This window comes from Crinia signifera, chromosome 7, assembly GCF_055691185.1.
Source record: "Crinia signifera chromosome 7, ASM5569118v1, whole genome shotgun sequence".
NCBI classification, from domain to species: domain Eukaryota; kingdom Metazoa; phylum Chordata; class Amphibia; order Anura; family Myobatrachidae; genus Crinia; species Crinia signifera.
In genome coordinates, this window is record NC_139223.1 from 147,240,212 (window position 1) to 147,260,242 (window position 20,031).

General features: G+C 45.6%; 1 protein-coding gene across 1 annotated transcript in view; it reads left to right on the plus strand.

Annotated features, from left to right (window-relative positions):
- The window catches only part of GRB14 (growth factor receptor bound protein 14), an 80,092-nt gene extending 60,283 nt beyond the window's left edge, over positions 1-19,809 (plus strand). The window contains exons 6-13 of the mRNA XM_083153929.1: positions 2,219-2,329; positions 2,511-2,606; positions 3,329-3,406; positions 8,479-8,595; positions 10,210-10,279; positions 12,446-12,533; positions 16,208-16,301; positions 19,534-19,809. Coding sequence (XP_083010055.1) covers positions 2,219-2,329; positions 2,511-2,606; positions 3,329-3,406; positions 8,479-8,595; positions 10,210-10,279; positions 12,446-12,533; positions 16,208-16,301; positions 19,534-19,680 — 801 coding nt within the window. The 3' untranslated portion in view covers positions 19,681-19,809. The remainder of the gene's footprint in view (positions 1-2,218; positions 2,330-2,510; positions 2,607-3,328; positions 3,407-8,478; positions 8,596-10,209; positions 10,280-12,445; positions 12,534-16,207; positions 16,302-19,533) is intronic.
- The last annotated feature ends 222 nt before the right edge of the window (positions 19,810-20,031 follow it).

The window sequence follows — 20,031 nt, forward strand, 5'->3', positions numbered from 1 at the left end:
TAGGAAATCATTTGATGGTTCGTGAATTGCATATGGATTTCAAAGTGGATTGGCGAATTGCAATCCCGCAAATTTACATGGCACAGCGGCTAGCTACTCGCAGAGGCATTCACGTGGAGGGATGAAGATGGACATCTACAGAGGTGGCTGTCATTCAGGAAAACAGTGGCGGGTCGCCCAGTTTCCATGGCATGGCACGGCCAAGTGCTGTATCAAACTTACTGCAATCGCAGTTGAACATTGCAGCCGACGGTTGTGATGCTCATCCCAAACTGCAATCATTTTGCAGTTTTAGCAATCGTAAATGCAGGAAGGAGTTGTTACGTAGCAATCGTAAATGCAGGAAGGAGTTGTTACGTAGCAATCGTAAATGCAGGAAGGAGTTGTTACGTAGCAATCGTAAATGCAGGAAGGAGTTGTTACGTTGTGGACAGCTTAACATATATAATCCACCCTAAATTGCTCAGGAGCACCAACACATACACTGTACCGACTTGTTCACGGGACAGCAATATGTGTTTACTCCACTTATCTCGGCAGTCCTCCAACCTCTCCCCAATTGCTTCCATTGGTTATCGCAGATTCAACTATTGCTGCTCTCCTGGCTATTGGACAATGTCACCGCTATTGGACAATGCAGGTCTGCCAATTACTGGTTCCTGCTGCTAGCAATCATGGTGTAGAGGTAAGCTTGCCTGCTGCGCATGGTGCCTAGTTCTAGTGTAGGGGAGTGTGCAGAATGGGTGGTATAGGAGGGGGAAAAGGCCAGAGGAAGGGGTTATGTGGGATTAATGTTAGATAAGTGTCACTCACTGCATCATGGTACAGTTACTGGCAGTACAGGGTTAATGGATCACACAGCCTACCCTGTCCCTGCTGTGAGGGGTTGTCAACATTGGGCACATCGGGAACAAATTCCTGTGTATTATGCTTTTTTGTATTGGTACATCTGGCAATAAACTGATTGGGCATTCAAGGTGCGGTCACTGCTCCCTGTGTGATAATGCATTGTGTGGGGTAGGCTGTTATTTGCCAGAAGCCATGGAACTGCAAGTCCCATCAGTCATGCAAGTGCAAATTGTAATCATAGCTATCTCCTCAGGTAGGGCCTGATGGAACTTGAAGTGACTGTGTTAAAGTGATCTATAACAGTATCTATGGCTGATTACATGGTTACTAGTCTCTGGGGAAGGAAGTGAATTATCAGGACTTTCCTGGGGCTGTTACTTACAGGTGTCAGTGTGGATTGGGGATGAGGTATAGGACATCAGAGAGGACTCTGTATTTTTTATTACTGTAAAATGACTGTGTATCTGCCCCCGCCTGGCACAGCGCCCTCCTGTGGAAGCGAAACAACAACATGAAATAAATTGTGGTGGTAATTTGGGATACGGTCATATTGTCTAGAATTTAGGTCTATAAGCATTAGGTCTACACCACTAGGTCGACATGCATTTAGGTCAACTTGACTGAAGGTTGACATGACTTAGGTTGACAGGGTCATTAGGTCGACAGGGTCATTAGGTCGACAGGGTCATTAGGTCGACTTTTATAAGGTCGACAGGGTCATTAGGTCGACATGGGGAAGGTCGACAGACAAAAGGTCGACATGGGGTATAAGGGTCAACCCTATTGTTCGCGGCTGAAATTGGCCAACTTTGCACAAAAAAAGTTTGTAGCACTAGGGGAGCAGTAAGGAATTTTGTGCGAATCTTGGATCCATAAAGTGCAGACACTGACCTCATAGATTGCATGACATTATGTCATCTAATTAATTCATTTTTTATTAGCAGTTTCTTATATAGTGCACACATATTCCGCAGTGCTGTAAAGAGTCTAGTTGAACATTCACATCAGTCCCTGCCCCAGTGGAGCTTACAATCTATATTCCCTAACACATTTACACACAGACATTCTAGGGTTAATTTTGTTGGGAGCCAATTAGCCTACCAGTATATTTTTTGGATTGTGGGAGGAAACAGTAATACCCGGGGGAAACCCACGCAAGCACGGGGAGAATATACAAACTCCGCACAGTTAGGAATCAAGCCCATGACCTCAGCACTGTGAGGCAGTAATGCTAACCCTTACACCGTCCATACTGCCCCAGTAATAACTAAATAACTTCTACTAATATAGTAAAGCAGAGCTAGTAAAACACATATATAGGATTCCCCAAAAGTACTGTACTAATAAACCTTCATGTTTCCCCACCTAGGACCCCAGACACCTCCAGTTTTTCAGTGATTTTAGCCAAAGTAATGTATATATGCTGCTATCTGCAAGGAAAGTATATGGAGCGCCCACAGACTATGGATTGTGCCTAAAGGTATTTACAGTATATTTGTATCATTTTCAGAATGACTTAGATATGTGCAGCTGGAAATTATTGTGATAGAGCAAGTGCAATAATGTTTTGGGTGTTTAAGTAGGAGAATTTTAGTGACTTTTATTTCAACAGGTTTTGCCTGCAAGACATGCATTAATCAAAATGTGCTGTGGCCTTCTAGCCTAACAAGACAGGAGGAGCCAAGGAAATGAAACTGCTGTGTGCAGAGAGTGACGGGAGTAAGGTCTGCTGGATGACAGCAATACGATTGTACAAGGTAACGTGTTTTTCTAGTACACAAGCTGTTTAAGTGTTTTATGTACGCTGGTGTACGGAGATTGTGGCAGACAATAGCGCACCCCATTGTAATGTGTAAGATCTCTAACACCCCTTTCACACTGCAGCTCTTAACCAATATATTGACGATTTTTTTAGCCTTTTAAAACGGTTAGAGCTGCAGTGTGAAAGCGCCAGTCTGCATTTACCGGTTACAAATAACCGGTATTTGCAAACGGGTAAAAAGCAGAGTCCTACACGGTTCAGAGCCGTTTTTTATGCAGTGTGAATGGCTCTGAACCGGTATATGGGACTCAGGCAGCAGTGAGCACTGGCTGTTCCTCACCCAGTTGTAAGCCTCCTACACAGATGTTTTTATTTCAGTTAATGACTGTGTTTCAACCTACATATAAAAGTGATTATAATTAGGACCGGTTAGGTATGCTTGGTTAGTCATACACCTTACTATAATCCTACAAAATCCCTGACATTTTGCAAGTGTACCTAGAAGAATTAATGCTGTTTTGAAGGCAAATGACGATCGGCCAAACCTTGATTTCAGTGAGATTTCTCTTCTGTTCATTCACTTTGCATTATGTTAATTGATAAAAATAAACTTTTACCACTTCTATTATTGAAAGCATTCTTACTTTGCAGCATTATTTTCACACCATTTATGTACAGTATTGTATTTACTAACTAAGTATATATATTCATTTTCAGCACGGAAAACAGATTTACCAAAATTACTTAAGACCTCACCAAACAAGTGATACAAGCTCTCAGAATTTTTCATCTATGGTATGTATATACTGTATTGCTATATATATCTATATGAGAACGAATACAATGGTAATATTGTATCGTTTTGGCTTATTTGTAACTTCTGTAAATTTTAGCAGATGAATTACTGAAAATGTACAATTGTCAGGGAGCCATTAATAAGGGGGTACAATTCATGCTCTGAACAGTGTTTAAATTGGTTGAGTAAAGGATCCCAGCACTGGCTGGCAGTCAGAAGACTGACTCTGGTATCCCAACAGCCATGATCCCGGCTGTTCTAGACTAGGTGTTCTAACTTTCTCTGCTCTTTCTCCTTAACCCACAGTCTCCTTACAGTCTTATGCTAACCCTCCCTTCCCACAGCTTAACCCTATGATCCACTCCCCACAGCCTAACCCTCCCCAGCAGTCTTATCCTTACCTACCCCTGATACTTACATTCAGGATGTCAGCTGTTGGGACTCTGGCATCGGTATTACCCGAGTGTCGGGTTACCATCTACATCTCTGTTGAAATACAGATGGAGCACTGTACATCCTGGCTGGCGGATCATTAGAATGTCCCCGCTGGCGATCCGCCAGCAGCCTCGCCATCCATTATACTGAGACGCGCACACGTCTCACGCGCACGCGCGTCTCAGTCTCTGTCGCCGGGGCGAAGGAGACCCTGTCCGTCTCTGCCTCAGGGAGATGGACAGGGTTAGGGGGGGTTAGGGGGGGGGGGTGCGGGCAGGCGGCGGGGACCCCGGGTTACCACCGACAAGCCGGCGGGGACCCGGGGCAACGGATGGAAGCGCCGACGGAGGGGGACGCGCGCGCCTCTCGTGTGCGCGCGTCCCCTTCTCGCCATTGATATGGCGCTGACGGGGGATGGCGGCTGGCGACGCCAGCGCCATGCCCTGCAAGGATGGGACATACTCCATCTGTAATAGAAAAATAGCTGGAAGAAAAGTTATTTTTTAACTATCTTATTTTTGGTTTTGCAATTAGAAACAAATAAAAAAAACATGTATGCAAATGATACATAATAGAAAAGAATAGAATCAACTTTATTGGCCATGTATGCTTGCGCACACTAGGAATTTTTTGTGGATTTACAGTGCAGCATCAACCAGGGAGGGGGGGGGGGGAGGGGAATGACATACATACATTAAATTGAGACATTGTATGCGGGGAACACATGCCCACCGAGCTGCACAGCGCCTAGGTAGCCATCAGCGGCACCACTGGTCATTGCATCAGCCAGGTAGGTAACAATATAAGCAGGGACAGTACAATATCACACAGTGAACACATACCCACCATGCTGCACAGCGCCAAGGCAGCCATCAGCGGCTGGAGTTGGGAAAAAAAACAGGGAAAAATAAAAACACAATGTACATACAATATAGAGAGTTCCAAAACTGCTTGCAGAACACAGTGAAATGGATGAACAGATCACTGCAACTTCTCTGCCCCCAGTCCCCACCAATGGATCACTGCAGCAGTCAATCCCCCCCCTTCACTGTCCTTGGTCCCCACCAACTGAGCTCTGCTGACACTAACCCATTCAAGAGTCAGCAATACTCTTGTACTTCTTCATGGGTGCACTGTGCTGGCTTCTCAGAGGGATCCGACCATTGAGTACAGGTCACGGAGCACGAGCGCCTGTGTTGCTGATCAGTGCTCTGCTTCGGGTTCCTTAGCAAGGGGGACAATGGAGGCAGTGTCCCCTTCAGGCATGGAGCCCAGCGGTAAATTACTCCATTGTTCTGCCTCTGGTTGGAGTAGCAATTCTGTCAATTCAGGAGTCCCGGAGATTCAAACTGCAGCCCGCACCCCCTTGTGATCACTGGTCACCGGCAAAAATCACAGAGAAAATAACACAGCACCCATTTTCCTGGAGATTTGCTCATGCACAGTGTGTGCGTGCGTGTGTGTGTAGCAGTTGCCAAGAAAATGGCCTTCGCGCCATTTCCCTGATTCCTGCAGTAGACTCTAAAACCATGCGCAGTGGGTCTAGTGGCTTGGTGGGCCCCAAGGCCCTGCAAACAATCTACCTCACCCTTTATTCTCCTCTATCCCCCTATTCTCCTCTATCTCCGTGATCCCCTCTATTTTTCTTAACCATCTCTCACTCCTCCTCTGTCTCTCTGTCTCACCTCTCTCCTCTCTCATTAATCTCTCTCTCTAACTTAACTTTAACTCACATGAGTATGCACAGAACTCACTGATCTTTGCAGGCAATTTCTGTCAAACTCACCTATCAGAAGCTGGCCCATTTACTCACAATATTTTGTTAAGCTTTTTGTTGTGAGTTTAGAACTCAGACCCTACTACACTGGGTGAGTTGTATGTACAATAACATCTGGCTGGGAGTTTTGGCCACGTGAGTTGCAGAAAGCTTTTATGTTATCCCACCCTACTACAAATGTGAGTTTACAGCTCATTACATGGTAACTATTCTCTGGGGAAGGAAGTGAATTATCAGGACTGCTCTCCTTGGGCTGTTAATTACAGGTGTCAGTGTGGATTAGGGATCAAAGACCCTGGGGATGAGGTATAGGACATCAGAGAGGACTCTGTATTCTTTATTACTGTAAAATGACTGTGTATCTGCAAACTCATGCATTTAACTCAGATTACTGTTGGAAATAGGCAGTGGTGTAATTATGGAGGGTGCAGGGGATGCAATTGCTATGGGGCCCGGTCACTGGGGGGCCCTAGGCCCCTGCGGACAATACCCTGCACCCTTCTGAATGTTTTTCCTTTAATTTTTTTAAGGAGGTGGTGTGCTGCAATGCAGCACCGTGTAAGGAGTCCGTCTGACAGTGACCCATCCCAGAAAAGAGGGAGGTGGGATAGGGCCGGGCCGCTGGCTGTGTAGAGCGCCACAATAGAGGGTGCTGTAGGTGACTTTTGAAATTGCCGGACGCTCACGGGGATTGCGTTACCAGCCGGTGCTCTGAGGTTCCTCCATCATGTACTGTAGCAGACTCGGAGGGTCACATAATCAGCGCTTTTCCCCAGCAGTCAACACACAGAGACAGATGGACAGCCACTTGCGGCACACTCCTTCCCGTTGCAAGGCCAACAGGATGGCTCCCACACAGTTAACCATATGGGGGTGGGGGCAGATGCTGCTACTTTCCCTCATCCTTTGCACCACACTGCCTGCGACCCCCTCCCCCAGGCAAATGTCAGCCTGCCTCTTTGCTACGTTCTACGTGTGTCTGACATCCCCCCCAAGTGACTGCCTGCCCCCTCCCTGTGATCTCCTGCATGTGCCTGCGATCACCTGTAGGTGACAGTCTGACCCTGTGCTACAATTTGTGTGTGCCTGCTATCCCCCTCACCCCACCCTCCCTGCAGGTCGCAGTCTTCTCAAGTCCACCTGCACTTAGGCGACTCCTACAGTTTATTTGGTCTCACTTACACAGGTCTCACTTACATGGGGCAACTTTCACAGATTTTTTTGGTCCCAGGTCACTTTAAGTTCCCAATCTGCCCCTGGATACATGTATTGCACATCTATGCCCCTTCTGCTTACATCGATATATGCCCTGTTTGTCCGTCCATCAATCTATGCACCCATATGGCGCTCTGTCCATCAATGCCCTTCCCCAGTCCATCTGTCTATGTCCGTCCTACCTATCCTGGTAATATTTCTCCTGCTCACTCCCCCTCCCTCCCTTCTCTTTTCCCCTCCTCTCTCCCTGACACAAACTCTCTCTCATTTTGCTCTTTGACACTGTCTCTTTCTCTACCTCTCCTTGACAGTGTCGCTCTCTATCGCTCTCAATGGCACACACTCTCTCCCTGACATTCTCTCTTTATTTCGCACACTTCTTTACACTGTACAGAGAAATATGGCAGATTGAAAATGTTACTTTCTGAGTTCCTGAGATTCCTGTCTTGACGTGATGTAGTTAGGTTACCTATGATCACAATGTCGGCAATAAGATAATGATGTCAAACCCAGCATTCCGACCTGTCACTAATGAGATAAATTACTGTACACTGTATAAATGATATTAAATCAAGTGAATGACATTCTCCGTTAGGGCCAGATGTATCAAAGCTTCAAAAATATATAAAATGGAGAGTGATAAACAACTAGCCAATCCGCTCGTACCTGTCATTTTTTTCAAACCAAGGGCGGGATGTACTAAAGGGAAAATGCGGTAAAACGGGGGTTTTACCGCATTTTCCTATGTACCATTACCCGTCCGCCCCGTCTCCGCCGGGCAGGGTATCGCCACCCTATGGGCTTCTATTGCCGCCTGCTGCCCGCGTGACCCCCCCTCCCGTCCTCCTCTCCCAGCAGGTGTCACAGCCGGGAGGACATCCGGCTTCAGGGGGAGGAGGAGACGCCGGGGACACTGACAGCCACCCGGATGTGACGGAGACCTCCGCACACCACATTACAGGTATCGCAGTGGTCTCCGTCACCGCACCCCGATGCTAGCCGCATCGCGGTGGCTGAGCGGCGAGGGGCGGCGTTGTATATTAATACATCCCGCCCCCAGTCTGTAACATTACAGGTAACAGCTGATTGGCTGGGTATTTATCACTCTCCACTTTATCACTTATAGAAGCTTGATTCATCTAGCCCTTACTTATGCTGCCTTGAATTCTGAAGAAACACAAGACAATATAAAATTATCTTTGTGGGTTTAATGAATAAGGTTGAGCTGTCACAGATCTACATTTATGAAATACCAAGTTTTGAGCGGATTCAGTATTGAATCCCGGCGGTCGGGATCCCGGCGTTCAGAATCCCGACGCCGGAATCCCGACAGCCTAAATGCCGACAAGGGGGGGACGTGGATCGCCCCCCCTTGCGGGTTCGCTGCGCTCGCCACGCAGCGGGCCCGGTGCCTCGCTGCGCTCGGCACACTAATTTATTCTCCCTCCAGGGGTGTCGTGGACACCCCAGGAGGGAGAATGTGTCGGCATTTCGGCGGTCGGGATTCCGGCGTCGGGATTCTGAACGCCGGGATCCCGACCGCCGGGATTTTAACTGCATCCCGTTTTGAGCATGGAGCATGGCATAGATAGGGATGCACATTTCTGAAGTTATTTTGATAACATATTTTTCTATTCTGTGTAGAGGAGCATATCAGAAAACTCACTGGCAGCAATGGATTTCTCAGGCCATAAAAGCAGAGTTATTGAGAATCCCACAGAAGTGTTGTCTATTGCTCTACAAGAAGGATTGTTATGGCGGGTGTGTATGATATCTACATTGCTCTGGGTACTGTCTGATAACGTCTGTTCTCCTGTACGATAAGGTACAAGGCTAGAGAGTGTCGCACAGATTATGTTACTTGTGTTGGCTATATTGGTGTAAGCTGTGTTTCTGACAAATTTAATGGCTAATATCTTATTCCAAGATCAAGCAGAGAAAGTTGTTTACAAGAAGCGTATCAGTGTAAGGTCGCAGGGCCAGATTACTGTGTATCAACTGCCTCCAGGTTTATGTAACAAATGCTTAAAACATGCAGATTATGGTACAGTGTATCCAACTGATGTCAGCATGATGGGCCTGATTCAGGCTTGATCGCTAGGCTGCGTATAATCGCGAGGGGATGTGTACATCCCCTCGCATGCGGCCGAAAGGAGGAGAAATCATGATTTCTTCAGCCTTCGCTCTAAAAAAGTAAAGACCTTATTCATGTCCATACGCTCGGATGCGAGTTTGCATGCGATCGTGATGTTTTTGAAATGCGCATTTCTGCACATGTGCATGCGCCGGGTGCGTACGTCCACGGCGAACAGATTTTTCGCCGGGTGCACGCACCCAACATTGCAGGTGGGGGAGGGGGGTGGTTGGAAAGGTACCGGGAACGCTGGGCGTTCCCATGGAAATCGCCCAGAGACGTGGCCACCAGGGCCAGGTAGCTGACATCACCGGATGTCAGCTGCCCGCCCACTTCCTTCGGAATTTGCATGCATATCTAAGGTTGCTAAGAGCAACCTTAGATATGCGTGTGCCTTCCACATCATTCGATGGTCAGTGACCATAGAATGATTTGGGTGTTCCCCCGCAGGCTGTTATTGGATTTTTGTGTCAAACATCCATTTGCAGCCAGTGCGTGTAAACACACGCTGCGAATGGGTGGCAGCCACCATTCACAAGGCAGGGGTTTGGTGGACTTAGCAAATCAACCAGAATAACCCCCTAAGTCTCAGGGGAATGCACAGTGTTTTTATAAGGACGCCCATAAAATGCTGGGCACTCCCCTGCTCCAGCTCCCTGCCCGCCCCTCACAGGGCTACTTTCTGAAGGCTGTTTGCACATGTGCATGTTCGTGCATGTGCAGCCCCCCCCCCACAATCGAAAATGGGCCGAATTCAGACCAAAACAAACGAGTCTGAATTGGCCCCTACAGATATAGCGCCCCTTGTCCTTGCTTGGCACCCGCCAGAATGCCCCCTCTGGTGAGCGCCGGCGGACAGGGACGCCATTAAACTGAGATGCACGTGCGTCTCACATGCATGCGCGTCCCAGGCTCTCGGCGGCAGGGTGCCAGGACCCTGCCCATCTCCGTTTCAGGGAGACTGGCAGGGTTGGGGGGGGGGGTGCGGGGAGGTTGGGGGAACGGCAAAACGGAGCGGCAAGGCGACGGGAACTCAGGGGAGCTCCGTCGCCCCGGGGGGCACGGGCGTCTCGTGCGCGCATTCCCCCTGGTGGGAGCTGGTGGCTGGCGGGGGCCCCTGCAAAGTTGAGCCCGGCTCCATCTGTATGTCACATAAATAAACATTAATGAACACACGAACTACAGAATAGAGTATTTATATAGCCTCGTACTTGTAGTTATTTCTTTCTTTCTTTCTACAGAGGAAGAGCTGTGGACGTAGTAGTTCACATGGCAGCCCCACAACTTCTCAGAGCTCTACAATGAACTTGGGTAAGCTTGTAACAATACATTTGTAGTTAAAATCAGAATTAGTATCTATTTATCTGTCTATCTATCTATATGTGTGTAATTATTTTGATGAAACAGCGTAAGTTTCACCAGAGAGTGATGTTTTTCCCTGGTCACAACTGCCCTGTAAAGGGTTAAGGAGCCATCCAGCATCAGAGAGAGAGAGAGTGCTTTGCAGTCAGGTAACAGAACCTGGTTCACTGCAAAGCCAGGAATGGGTCTCTGATGTGCGTTTGGGGGATTGATTGGTGGGCTCCCAAACATACGGCTCCAGTCCACGTTTTCAGACCTGCACAGCCACAGGTGGGAACTGGGCTGATTGCAGGAGAAAGGAAAGGGATTTAAACATTATTCAGTTTGGTGCACAAGGCACTAATGCTCGATAGGAGCCAGTGAGCAGGGACAAGTGTTATATCGCCAATGACTTGGACTGCCAGTGCCCGGAGGCAGTGAGGTACCGTGCACAAGAAGTGCTGCTAGACAAATACTGTTGTTTGTTTGTAAACACCTTATGTTGCTGTAAAGTGGAGATGTGGCATGTATGCCATTAAATACATGCCCAAATACCAGAAACTGCCTGCTGTGTCCTGTCTGAATGGTGAACCTGTGGCACTATACAGTGTGAAGAAATTAATCCAGACTGTGGCAATCAAAGGACATTTCAATCTATTGTGCAAATTGATTCCCAACGTTTTGGGGCTGGCACGCCCCTTTGTCAAGGTATACAAAGAGGACTCTTAAGGTGTGTACACACGGGGGCGATATTGGGTGAAATCGCTGGGAATATGGTCGCTGAGCGACCATATTGCCAGGGATTTGGAGTGCTGCTGGCGATAACTCGCCAGCTGCGCGCTCCCGTGTGCACTCCCTAATGGTCGCTGGTCGCAGGATGTCAGCGCCAGAGAGATCAGCGCTGCTGCTTTTTCCCCCCTTCCCCGTGACACATACACAGCGGCGGCTGCTGCTGCTGCGTGCACGGAACGTACGGGGGGCATGTCTGTGTAATAACATGATAATAACTCCGGTGCTAGTGTGTACCCGATACACCCCGCCCCCAGCATACATCACGGGGAGGGCGGATCCATACCATGAAAGCTGCCCGCCCCGTGCCGCTTCTCCCTCCCTCCTGCCTTCGTCTCGTCTCTGTACCCCCTGTAGCAGTGTCTCCTTTTCATTGCTGATGAAAAGAAGACACTGAGCAACATGATTGCTGGTGATATATTGCTAGCAATATATCGCCAGCAATCATATTGCACCGTGTGTACAGAGCAATAGAGGTGAATAGACGCACACAGGCCATACTTGCCCACCTGACCCTCTCCATGAGGGAGAAAATGCTCTGCTCCTGGACTTCCCTGGTAATGTATGATTGCCATCACCTGTGGTGAGCTGGGTAATTGATAAGAAAGGTGTTTCTCCACAGGTGATGGCAATCATACATTACCAAGGAAGTCCAGGAACAGAGCATTTTCTCCCTCATGGAGAGGGTCAGGTAGGCAAGTATGACACAGGCATCCAGTCACCTCCTCCCCAGCTCAGCAGAAGCTGCATGCCCTGTTCCAACCTCCGTACTGATTGCAGGATGCTGTGGTCGGGATGTATGTGCTCCCCCAATTGATGTAAACGGGTACCGGCTCAGATGACCGAGGGTTACTTTTTAACATTGCCCCTGAACACGTGTTCAATGCAGCACTTTTCCTGGGTTGGATTGCTGGGTCTTTGGACCCCATTATTTTAAGGGGCCCATTTACACTGTAGCCCAGCCTCATTCGATTCTGCAATAACCCGGGAACTGTGGTGGGTGTAAAAGAGGTAGAAATCATACAGTAAATGACAAAATTTATTTTTAAAGGACCTTGAAACATATTCCGTAACTCTGCTCATAAATTTTGAAATCAAAATATACTTTTAGGAAATTGTAAAGAAAAATATAATAATAAAAAAAAGCAGCACAATTTGGCAGTCAATCAGGTATAATTATATAGAAAGTGTATACCTAATTGGCTTTTACAGGTTATAGCACACATGACCTAAAGTGTTTTTATTTAGTCAATCAATACATTGTACAAAGGTTGGCTATTGTTTTTATAAAGCATATGTAATCTATTTCATGGCTTATTTATTAGTAGCTGATTTTTATGTGTTTAGCTGTCCATTTGTCACAACCTTGGTTCCACCACAATATATCAAGAGATGAATCTCAGAGAATGATACTTCAGCAAGGACTTGTAAATGGGTAAGGTTATTTTTCCTTGTGGTTGTTACACTAAGTTTATGCTTTTGCACTTTGACAGTCTTACATATCCAATTTATGCTGTGCATTTTACCAATATATTTTAAAGGCTTTTTTAAGTACTCAGAAATAGAATTTTTTTTGTTAAACTCCATTGGTGGATAATACAGTATACTTTACAGTCGGAGTTAATGTTTTCATTTCTGGATCAGAGAGACATTTTGAAGTTCAGCTCTCATGTGGACCAAACCAGCTGGTGTACTACACAAACCTGACAGTTTGGACCTATAGAGATGAATCAATACCAAAGCCATTGAAGTTTCTTTGAAAGCATAATCATACTTTTCAGTATTATATCCTTCTACTTCTAAGCCAGAAGAGTTCTATTTATAAATCCCATCTGATTTTTCTGAAAGCTTTCTAACTGCTATATAGTACTATTGAATTCTAGCTTTATCTTTCGACCAATACATAAAAAACTAGCCTGATAAGTACAAAAACATGAATATATTGTTATAGGGCTTTGTAAAAAAGATCAATGACCATTTCAAAACTGTTCTACATTTGGCAATGAATTTGCACGTTTCTCACCTGGAATTTGGGTTTAAGAGTTCACAGTCCTGCCCAAGTCGCAAGCAGAATGAATTGAAAATCCTAGTCTCAGTTCATAGTCTATAGGGGGTATGAAGTCCCGGGTCATGACTGTCAATCTGTCCAGCCGTGACCCTGGCCCGTTTTTGTTGTGTTCGACCGCATATTGCCAGACGTGATTCAATGTCCCGTTGGTGATCGTCAAAAAGGGGGCGTGACCACGTAAACGGCCATGGATTGTCGAGATTCGGCCGTGACCATGACAATTCACGGGCATTAACAACAAAACGGGCCCGACTGCTTTTAAAAGTTGGGCCCGTTCTGTCGATTTGCCTATTCAATGCTGTTCGGAAAGACAGCATTGAATAGGCGACTGCTATTTCCCCCATCGAAAATAGCATCCGGGATTACACCCCCCCTATATATTCAGCAAAATGCGAATATAAAATTTGTGTGCAATAGCTTCTGATCAATAGGGATGAAACATTAGGGGCGAGATTCTTGCTATTTCTGTTCCTGAGTGGACCAGGAAGGCAACCGGGCAAAGTAGCCCCTGAACAGCCGTGCGGAGTGCCAGTCTCAAAAAGGATATATATATATATATATATATATATGTATATATATATAAGTCTGAGGGCCAATCGTGAGATAAATCAGCCGAGAGAGCACACTCCAATAGTTCAACAGAGATAAGTGGTTTAATACATTATCATCACAGCATATAATAGGTCAGACAGGCATCAATGCGACACAACAGCTCAGCAACAGTGCAGGAGGCAGTGTGGTGTGCCTGGGGCACCCCTAATAAAGGTCACTAATTTAAGGGGCGCCCCAGGCACAGCACACCACACTGCCTCCTGCACTGTTGCTGAGCTGTTGTGTCGCATTGATGCCTGTCTTGATAAAGGACTGTGTCCAGTCCGAAACGTCGACCTATTATATGCTGTGATGGTGATGTATTAAACCACTTATCTCTGTTGAACTATTGAAGTGTGCTCTCTCGGCTGATTTATCTCACGATTGGCCGTCAGACTTATACATGGTACACGTGTGGTACCTTAAGTGAAGCACCCCACCGTTGCTTATTATCCTTATTGGGAGTGTGGACCTGCCTGCTTTATTTATATATATATATATATATATATATATATATATATATATATATATATATATATATATATATATATATATATATATATATATCATGCTTTTGTCTCTCCCTCTCAGTAAACAGCCACACTGATTTCCTCCTGTAGGGCACTGCAATGTGATGTAAAATTAAGTAAGGCACTGCAATGCAGAGTAAAATGAAGTTGAGCACCGTACTGTGTCAGGAAATGAGATGGGACACTGTAATGTAGTGCAGTGAGAATTGGAGGTAACATAGTGTGGCATAATATAAACTGGAGGCACTAAAGTGTGGTATTAAAGGAATTGGGGCACTACATTGTGGCGTAATGTGATGTGGCAGGACTACAATGTGACATAATGTGAACTCAGGGCACAGGGTAGTGCATTGTGAAATAAGTTGCTACTGTGGATCAAAAATGAACTAGTGCACTACTATGTTGAAGAAAAAGTAATGGGATACAGTTCATATTTTCAGTTCCAAGTGCTAAGTATACTAAGAATATAAAAAAATTGGTGTCTTGTTATACCTCAAATTTAGATTTTGAAATTAGATTTACTACTTAGTAGTTTAGACTAAAAACTTGAAAAACAAAATCCAGCAAATACTGCCCTATATAGTATCTACCTAAACCCCACAACTCTGCTTTGTTTTGTCTCCATCAGTCTTTATTCACTTGTAAGATATTGTGGGACCTATGTACTTAGGGCCTGATCCTAATTCACTTGCTAAAGCAAAGTATCTCTCTAATGGACAAAACCATCTGCACTGCAGGTGGGGCAGATGTAACATGTGCACAGGACCGGCAACAGAAATCTTAGGGCCCTGTACAATGATATTTCTGGGGCCCCCCACCTAATCCCAAATCCACACAATGCAATGCATGAGCCTCATTTAACCTTTTGCTGCTCCAGATCCTGCTTTCAGGTGCGGACTTCTCTCGTTCTGTCCTGCTGGCTTGGCTCCTGGCTGCTGCTTCCTGCTGGCTCCGGCTGCTGCTGGCCTGTCACTTTCACAAAAGAATGCTGAGCACTACAAGCAGGCAAGGCAGGTCTTTCACAGAGTGCGGAAGAGACGACCTGCACATGCGCAGTAAAAGTACAGGAGCCAGAGACTGAGGCCACAGCACCAGTGGTCGGTTCGGCTGTGCGCCTGCGGCCCCAGGCCGTGTGCACACACAGAGTAGATGGCTCTGTGCGCCAAGTGGCAGGGTGCACACACAGTAGACGGCAGTGGCACACAGTGTGTCAGTCAGATAGCCAAAAACAGATGGTGCACAGTAGACGGAAGGGCTGTAAGGGTCACTGACAGGCCAGCTAGTACAGGCAGTGGCCGTGCCGGGGTATGGAAACTCTGGGGCCCTTCAGATCTCTGGGGCCCGTCACACTTGTCCCCCTTGACCCCCCCTGTCGCCTGCCCTGCATGTGCAAAGAAAGTAAGATTTGTGTGGGGTTTGTACTGCAAACTGATATGCATATTGCAGTGTAAAAATAAAGCAGCCAGTATTTACTCTGCACTGAAACAAAATAACACCCAAATCTAACTCTCTCCACATATTACATCTGTGTCTCCCCCCTCCCCCACCCCCCACACCACAGTGCACATGGGTTTTGTCCATTGGAGAGAGAATTTGCGTTTGCAAGTGAACCAGAATCAGGCCCTTAGTACCAACCCTCCAGCTTCTAACAATACTTAGTGCATAGACCCCTTTGCTACTAACACACATTTAGAGCCAAATGTTATAAGGTATGAAAATCAGAAAGTGAGAGATTTTGGGAGTTCCCCATTTTTTTAAAGTAGAAAGCAATTACATGGCAAAATGAACCTGTATTTTCAGTGTAAATGATTGCAGCATTAAAAAAAATATGAAAACTCTCCCAAAATCTCTCACTTTCTGATTCTCACATCCTATTACATTTGGACCTTAATCTGTTTTTATTTCATTTTTTTCTTCTAGAGTTTTTTTGGTCCGGGACAGCCAAAGTACTCCAAAATCATTCGTACTTTCTATGTGTTATGGACAGAAGATAAAACACTTTCAGATTGTTCCAGTAAGTAATGTGCATTACATTTGCCAGCTTACTTGTTTATAAATGAATTGAAATATTGGGACATACTGCACATGCTCAGAAATAAGACACACAGGGGTAAATGTATGAAGCAGTGATCAAGGAGGAGAAGTGATAAAGTGCCTGGTACTTTAGCACCGGCCAATCAGCTCCAAACTCTCCCTTTTTAAACCCAGCCTGTAACTTAACAGTCAGGAGCTTATTGGCCGGTGATGAAGTACAAAGCACTTTATCACTTCTCCTCCCCCACCCATGCTTCATACATCTACCCCACAGCTTGCATCAAACCTTAGTATGGGACAGGTGCAAGTACACGATGATGATGATGATGGCTTTCAATAAACCAAATGTATGCATAAAGACACATGGCCAGTACAGTGAGTCTATAAATTACTCATTGTCAGATGAAGTCTTGGGGAGAGATAAAGTACCTGCCAATTATTTCCTGTCTGATTCAAACACAGGTATATAGAAATAGGAATGGTTTTGCTGCACTCTTAGATATATTATTGAGTTTTTAATTAAATATATAATTTTTGGGTACTTGTTTCCGAGCATGGCGCCCGTCGGGCGCCATGCCATAACTTAAGGTAACATAAGGTATGCGATGGGACCCGATCAGACCCGATTTTAGGGTTTTAAGATCTTCCCATACAATTTTAAAATCGCGTCCATTACAGTTGCATGCGATGCAATGTGACGCGATTACACCCGATTTGACATTGTACAGCCACCCTGATGGCTGATTACAATGTTAAATGCCCCCCCCCCCCAGACCTGATTTTTTTATTGTATACCCACCATGATGCTTAATTAGTATGCGCTCGCCACACTATATAAAATCGACTCCACTCCGACGTGGATAGTGGGGGTATGAAAAGGTCGGAGGACGCGTACCGCCACCGCTTGCCACGCTTCGGGTTGCCGTTAATCGTGGCGTGGTGTTAACAATGGGGGGTCATTTTACATACTAATTACTCATCAGGGTGGGTATACAATTAAAAATCGGGTATAATTGTGTCGCATCGCATGCGATCTGGTCGCATGCGATGCGACCCGATTTCACAGACCCGATGCCATACAATGAAAATCGGTGGCGCCGTGCTAGGAAACAAGTACCAATTTTTGTTTGCAAATATAACTATGAAATAAATAAAAATAATAATGACAAAAAGAAAATTGATAAAAGGTGCACAAATTGAGATTTGTTATAGTCACATGTGACCTCATATCCTTAATTGTCCAGTATGTATATTAGTCCCAGTGATGGGAGGAATCCTCCAAATGGCTTTTGGGTGGATTGTGGAATACCTTGATGTTGCTGGTGAGGTGGCTTGCCTCCGGTAAGATGGTAGTTTGCTGTATGGTTGCAGATATACCTATCTCCCCTGAACTAGTTGGTAGAAATAGGACAGATGGCATCCACTGTGATTGTTTAGCAGGTGTGAGTAGAGTTCACCTGCATTATTGCTCCCAAATGAAGCTGTAGACTGGGGGTTTGGACGACAGTTGGATCAAGGTCTCTGGGTAAATAAAAGCGCGGATGAGCACATCTCCACCAACGCATTTCGCTGTGTCAAGTACAGATTTTTCAAGGTTGCCATTTGTCCAATTTCTACCAAGTGGTTCAAGAGAGATAGGTATATCCAGCCTGCTGCCACCATACAGCGGCCTCCCATCGCACTGGAGGCAAGCCACCTCGCCAGCAACATCTAGGTATTCCACAACCCACCCAAAAGCAGTGGGGAGGGAAAAGCAGCACTGGGCCGGCGGTTAAGCTATGTGCTGTGAGTGACAAAGGTCACTGTCCGAGCTGCATCTAGGTCACCCAGCAGAGACCAGAACTGCCTGAGCCCAAAACTATAGATTAAAGTGAGCACAGTGGTAACAAATTTTAGAACCCTAGCAGCGTACTTCTGCGGAGCAGTGCAGCAGTTGAAAAATTAGTAATCAATCACTCTGCTTATAGTTTTTACCTGGATGGACTCTTAGCACTTCCTAACAAGAGTTACTGTGGAGGTTTGTGTGAAGATATTATTTTAAAGGTGAATTGTGATACATATACTTCTAAATACATTATGGTTGGTTCCTGGCACCCCTGACCGGTGGTTTTTCGCAGTAAAAAAAGGCTAGAATTGTGCACTTGTAGTGTCACAGGAAACATTACAAATGTTGGCCACTGTGAGATTAATAAATAGTATATAGGGCTCAGTGAAATTCATGCTGACCTGAAATGGGCTGCCAGAGAATTGCAAAGATAAGACTAGATATTTGACACCCGGTTTAACCATGATGTTTGTTTAGGGTGTTCACACCACTAGACATTATGGGGTTTACTGATACCGCTTTCAGACCACAAATGCACTTGAATGACTTTGAAACAGTTCAGTCCTGGTACGACCCTGTATTTTGGTCTGTTCACATCGCATCAGCGAACCGGCAATTTTGCCGGTTCCCTGATGTCATGCAGGCGCGGGGTTGAGTGGCTAAGCATCATTGGGGGCGGGGGTGGATGTAGCAATTAGCTGGTGCTGCTCCAAGCACTGCCACCTCCATAGTGTGAACAGGAAGCCCGTTCACACCGCAAAGCTACACGGCAACGAACCAGTAAGAACCCCTTATTTTTACTAGTTTGTATTGCCATGTTATGTTGCTACCGGTTTGCTGTAACTGGTAACCCCTTTCACATCGCACCAATTACCGGCAAGAAACCGGCATGAACCCGGTAATTAGGTGCTATGCGAAAGGGGTATGACTAAGATGAGCATTCTAATAGCTTGGTACTTATGTATTATCTGGGCTCCCATGTTAAATGCACCCCATTTTTTGATACCCAAACTATCCAACTATGCATGGAGTTGATTTTATATAGTGTGGCGAGCGCAGCGAGCCACCGTGCCCGAAGCGTGGCGAGCGGACGCGGTCTCATAAGAAAAACGGGAGCCCAGATATTACATAAGTACCAATAGCTTTCCAAACTCATGTACAGTACATGTTAGATAAATCCGCCACCACATAAGTAGATACGTTAGAAACAAATTAAATATATTCATACTTCCCATCACAAGACAGCAGCCAAGACTGTAAGACTATTTTGCAATAATCTTATTGTCATTGGCCTTATCATTAAACTTAACATTTTAAGGCAAAGTTTAGGGAACTAACACAGAAATTGTCTGTAATTAACTGCTGCATTTTCCCATCTGTCCTGCAGATAGAAGATGGAGATCATCTGTTTTATACATTAGATGAAGGACACACAAGATTTACGGATCTCACACAGCTTGTGGAGTTTCATCAGCTGAACAAAGGGACACTGCCCTGTACGCTGAAACACTATTGTACCCGTGTTACTGTTTAACGTCATCATGGTTAAGATTAAATAATGTAAATAATGCTCAAGGAATGTTTTCATTAAGGCAGTTTTCTTGTATATACTTACTGGCAAACATTCTAGATTGTTTTGCGATTAAACTGAGGACGGAACGACTTCAGAATTTTCAGTTACTAAAATTTGAATTACAGTCATGAAAAATAATAATAATAATAAAAAAAAAGAATCCTATATAACACAGGTTCTCAAAGTCGGTCCTCAGGAGCCCACACAGTGAATGTTTTGCAGGTCTCCTCACAGAATCAAGTGAAATAATTTGCTCAGGTTGGTTTGCAGAGCACATTTTGTGGGGTGATTCAGGTTGGTTTGCAAAAGCAA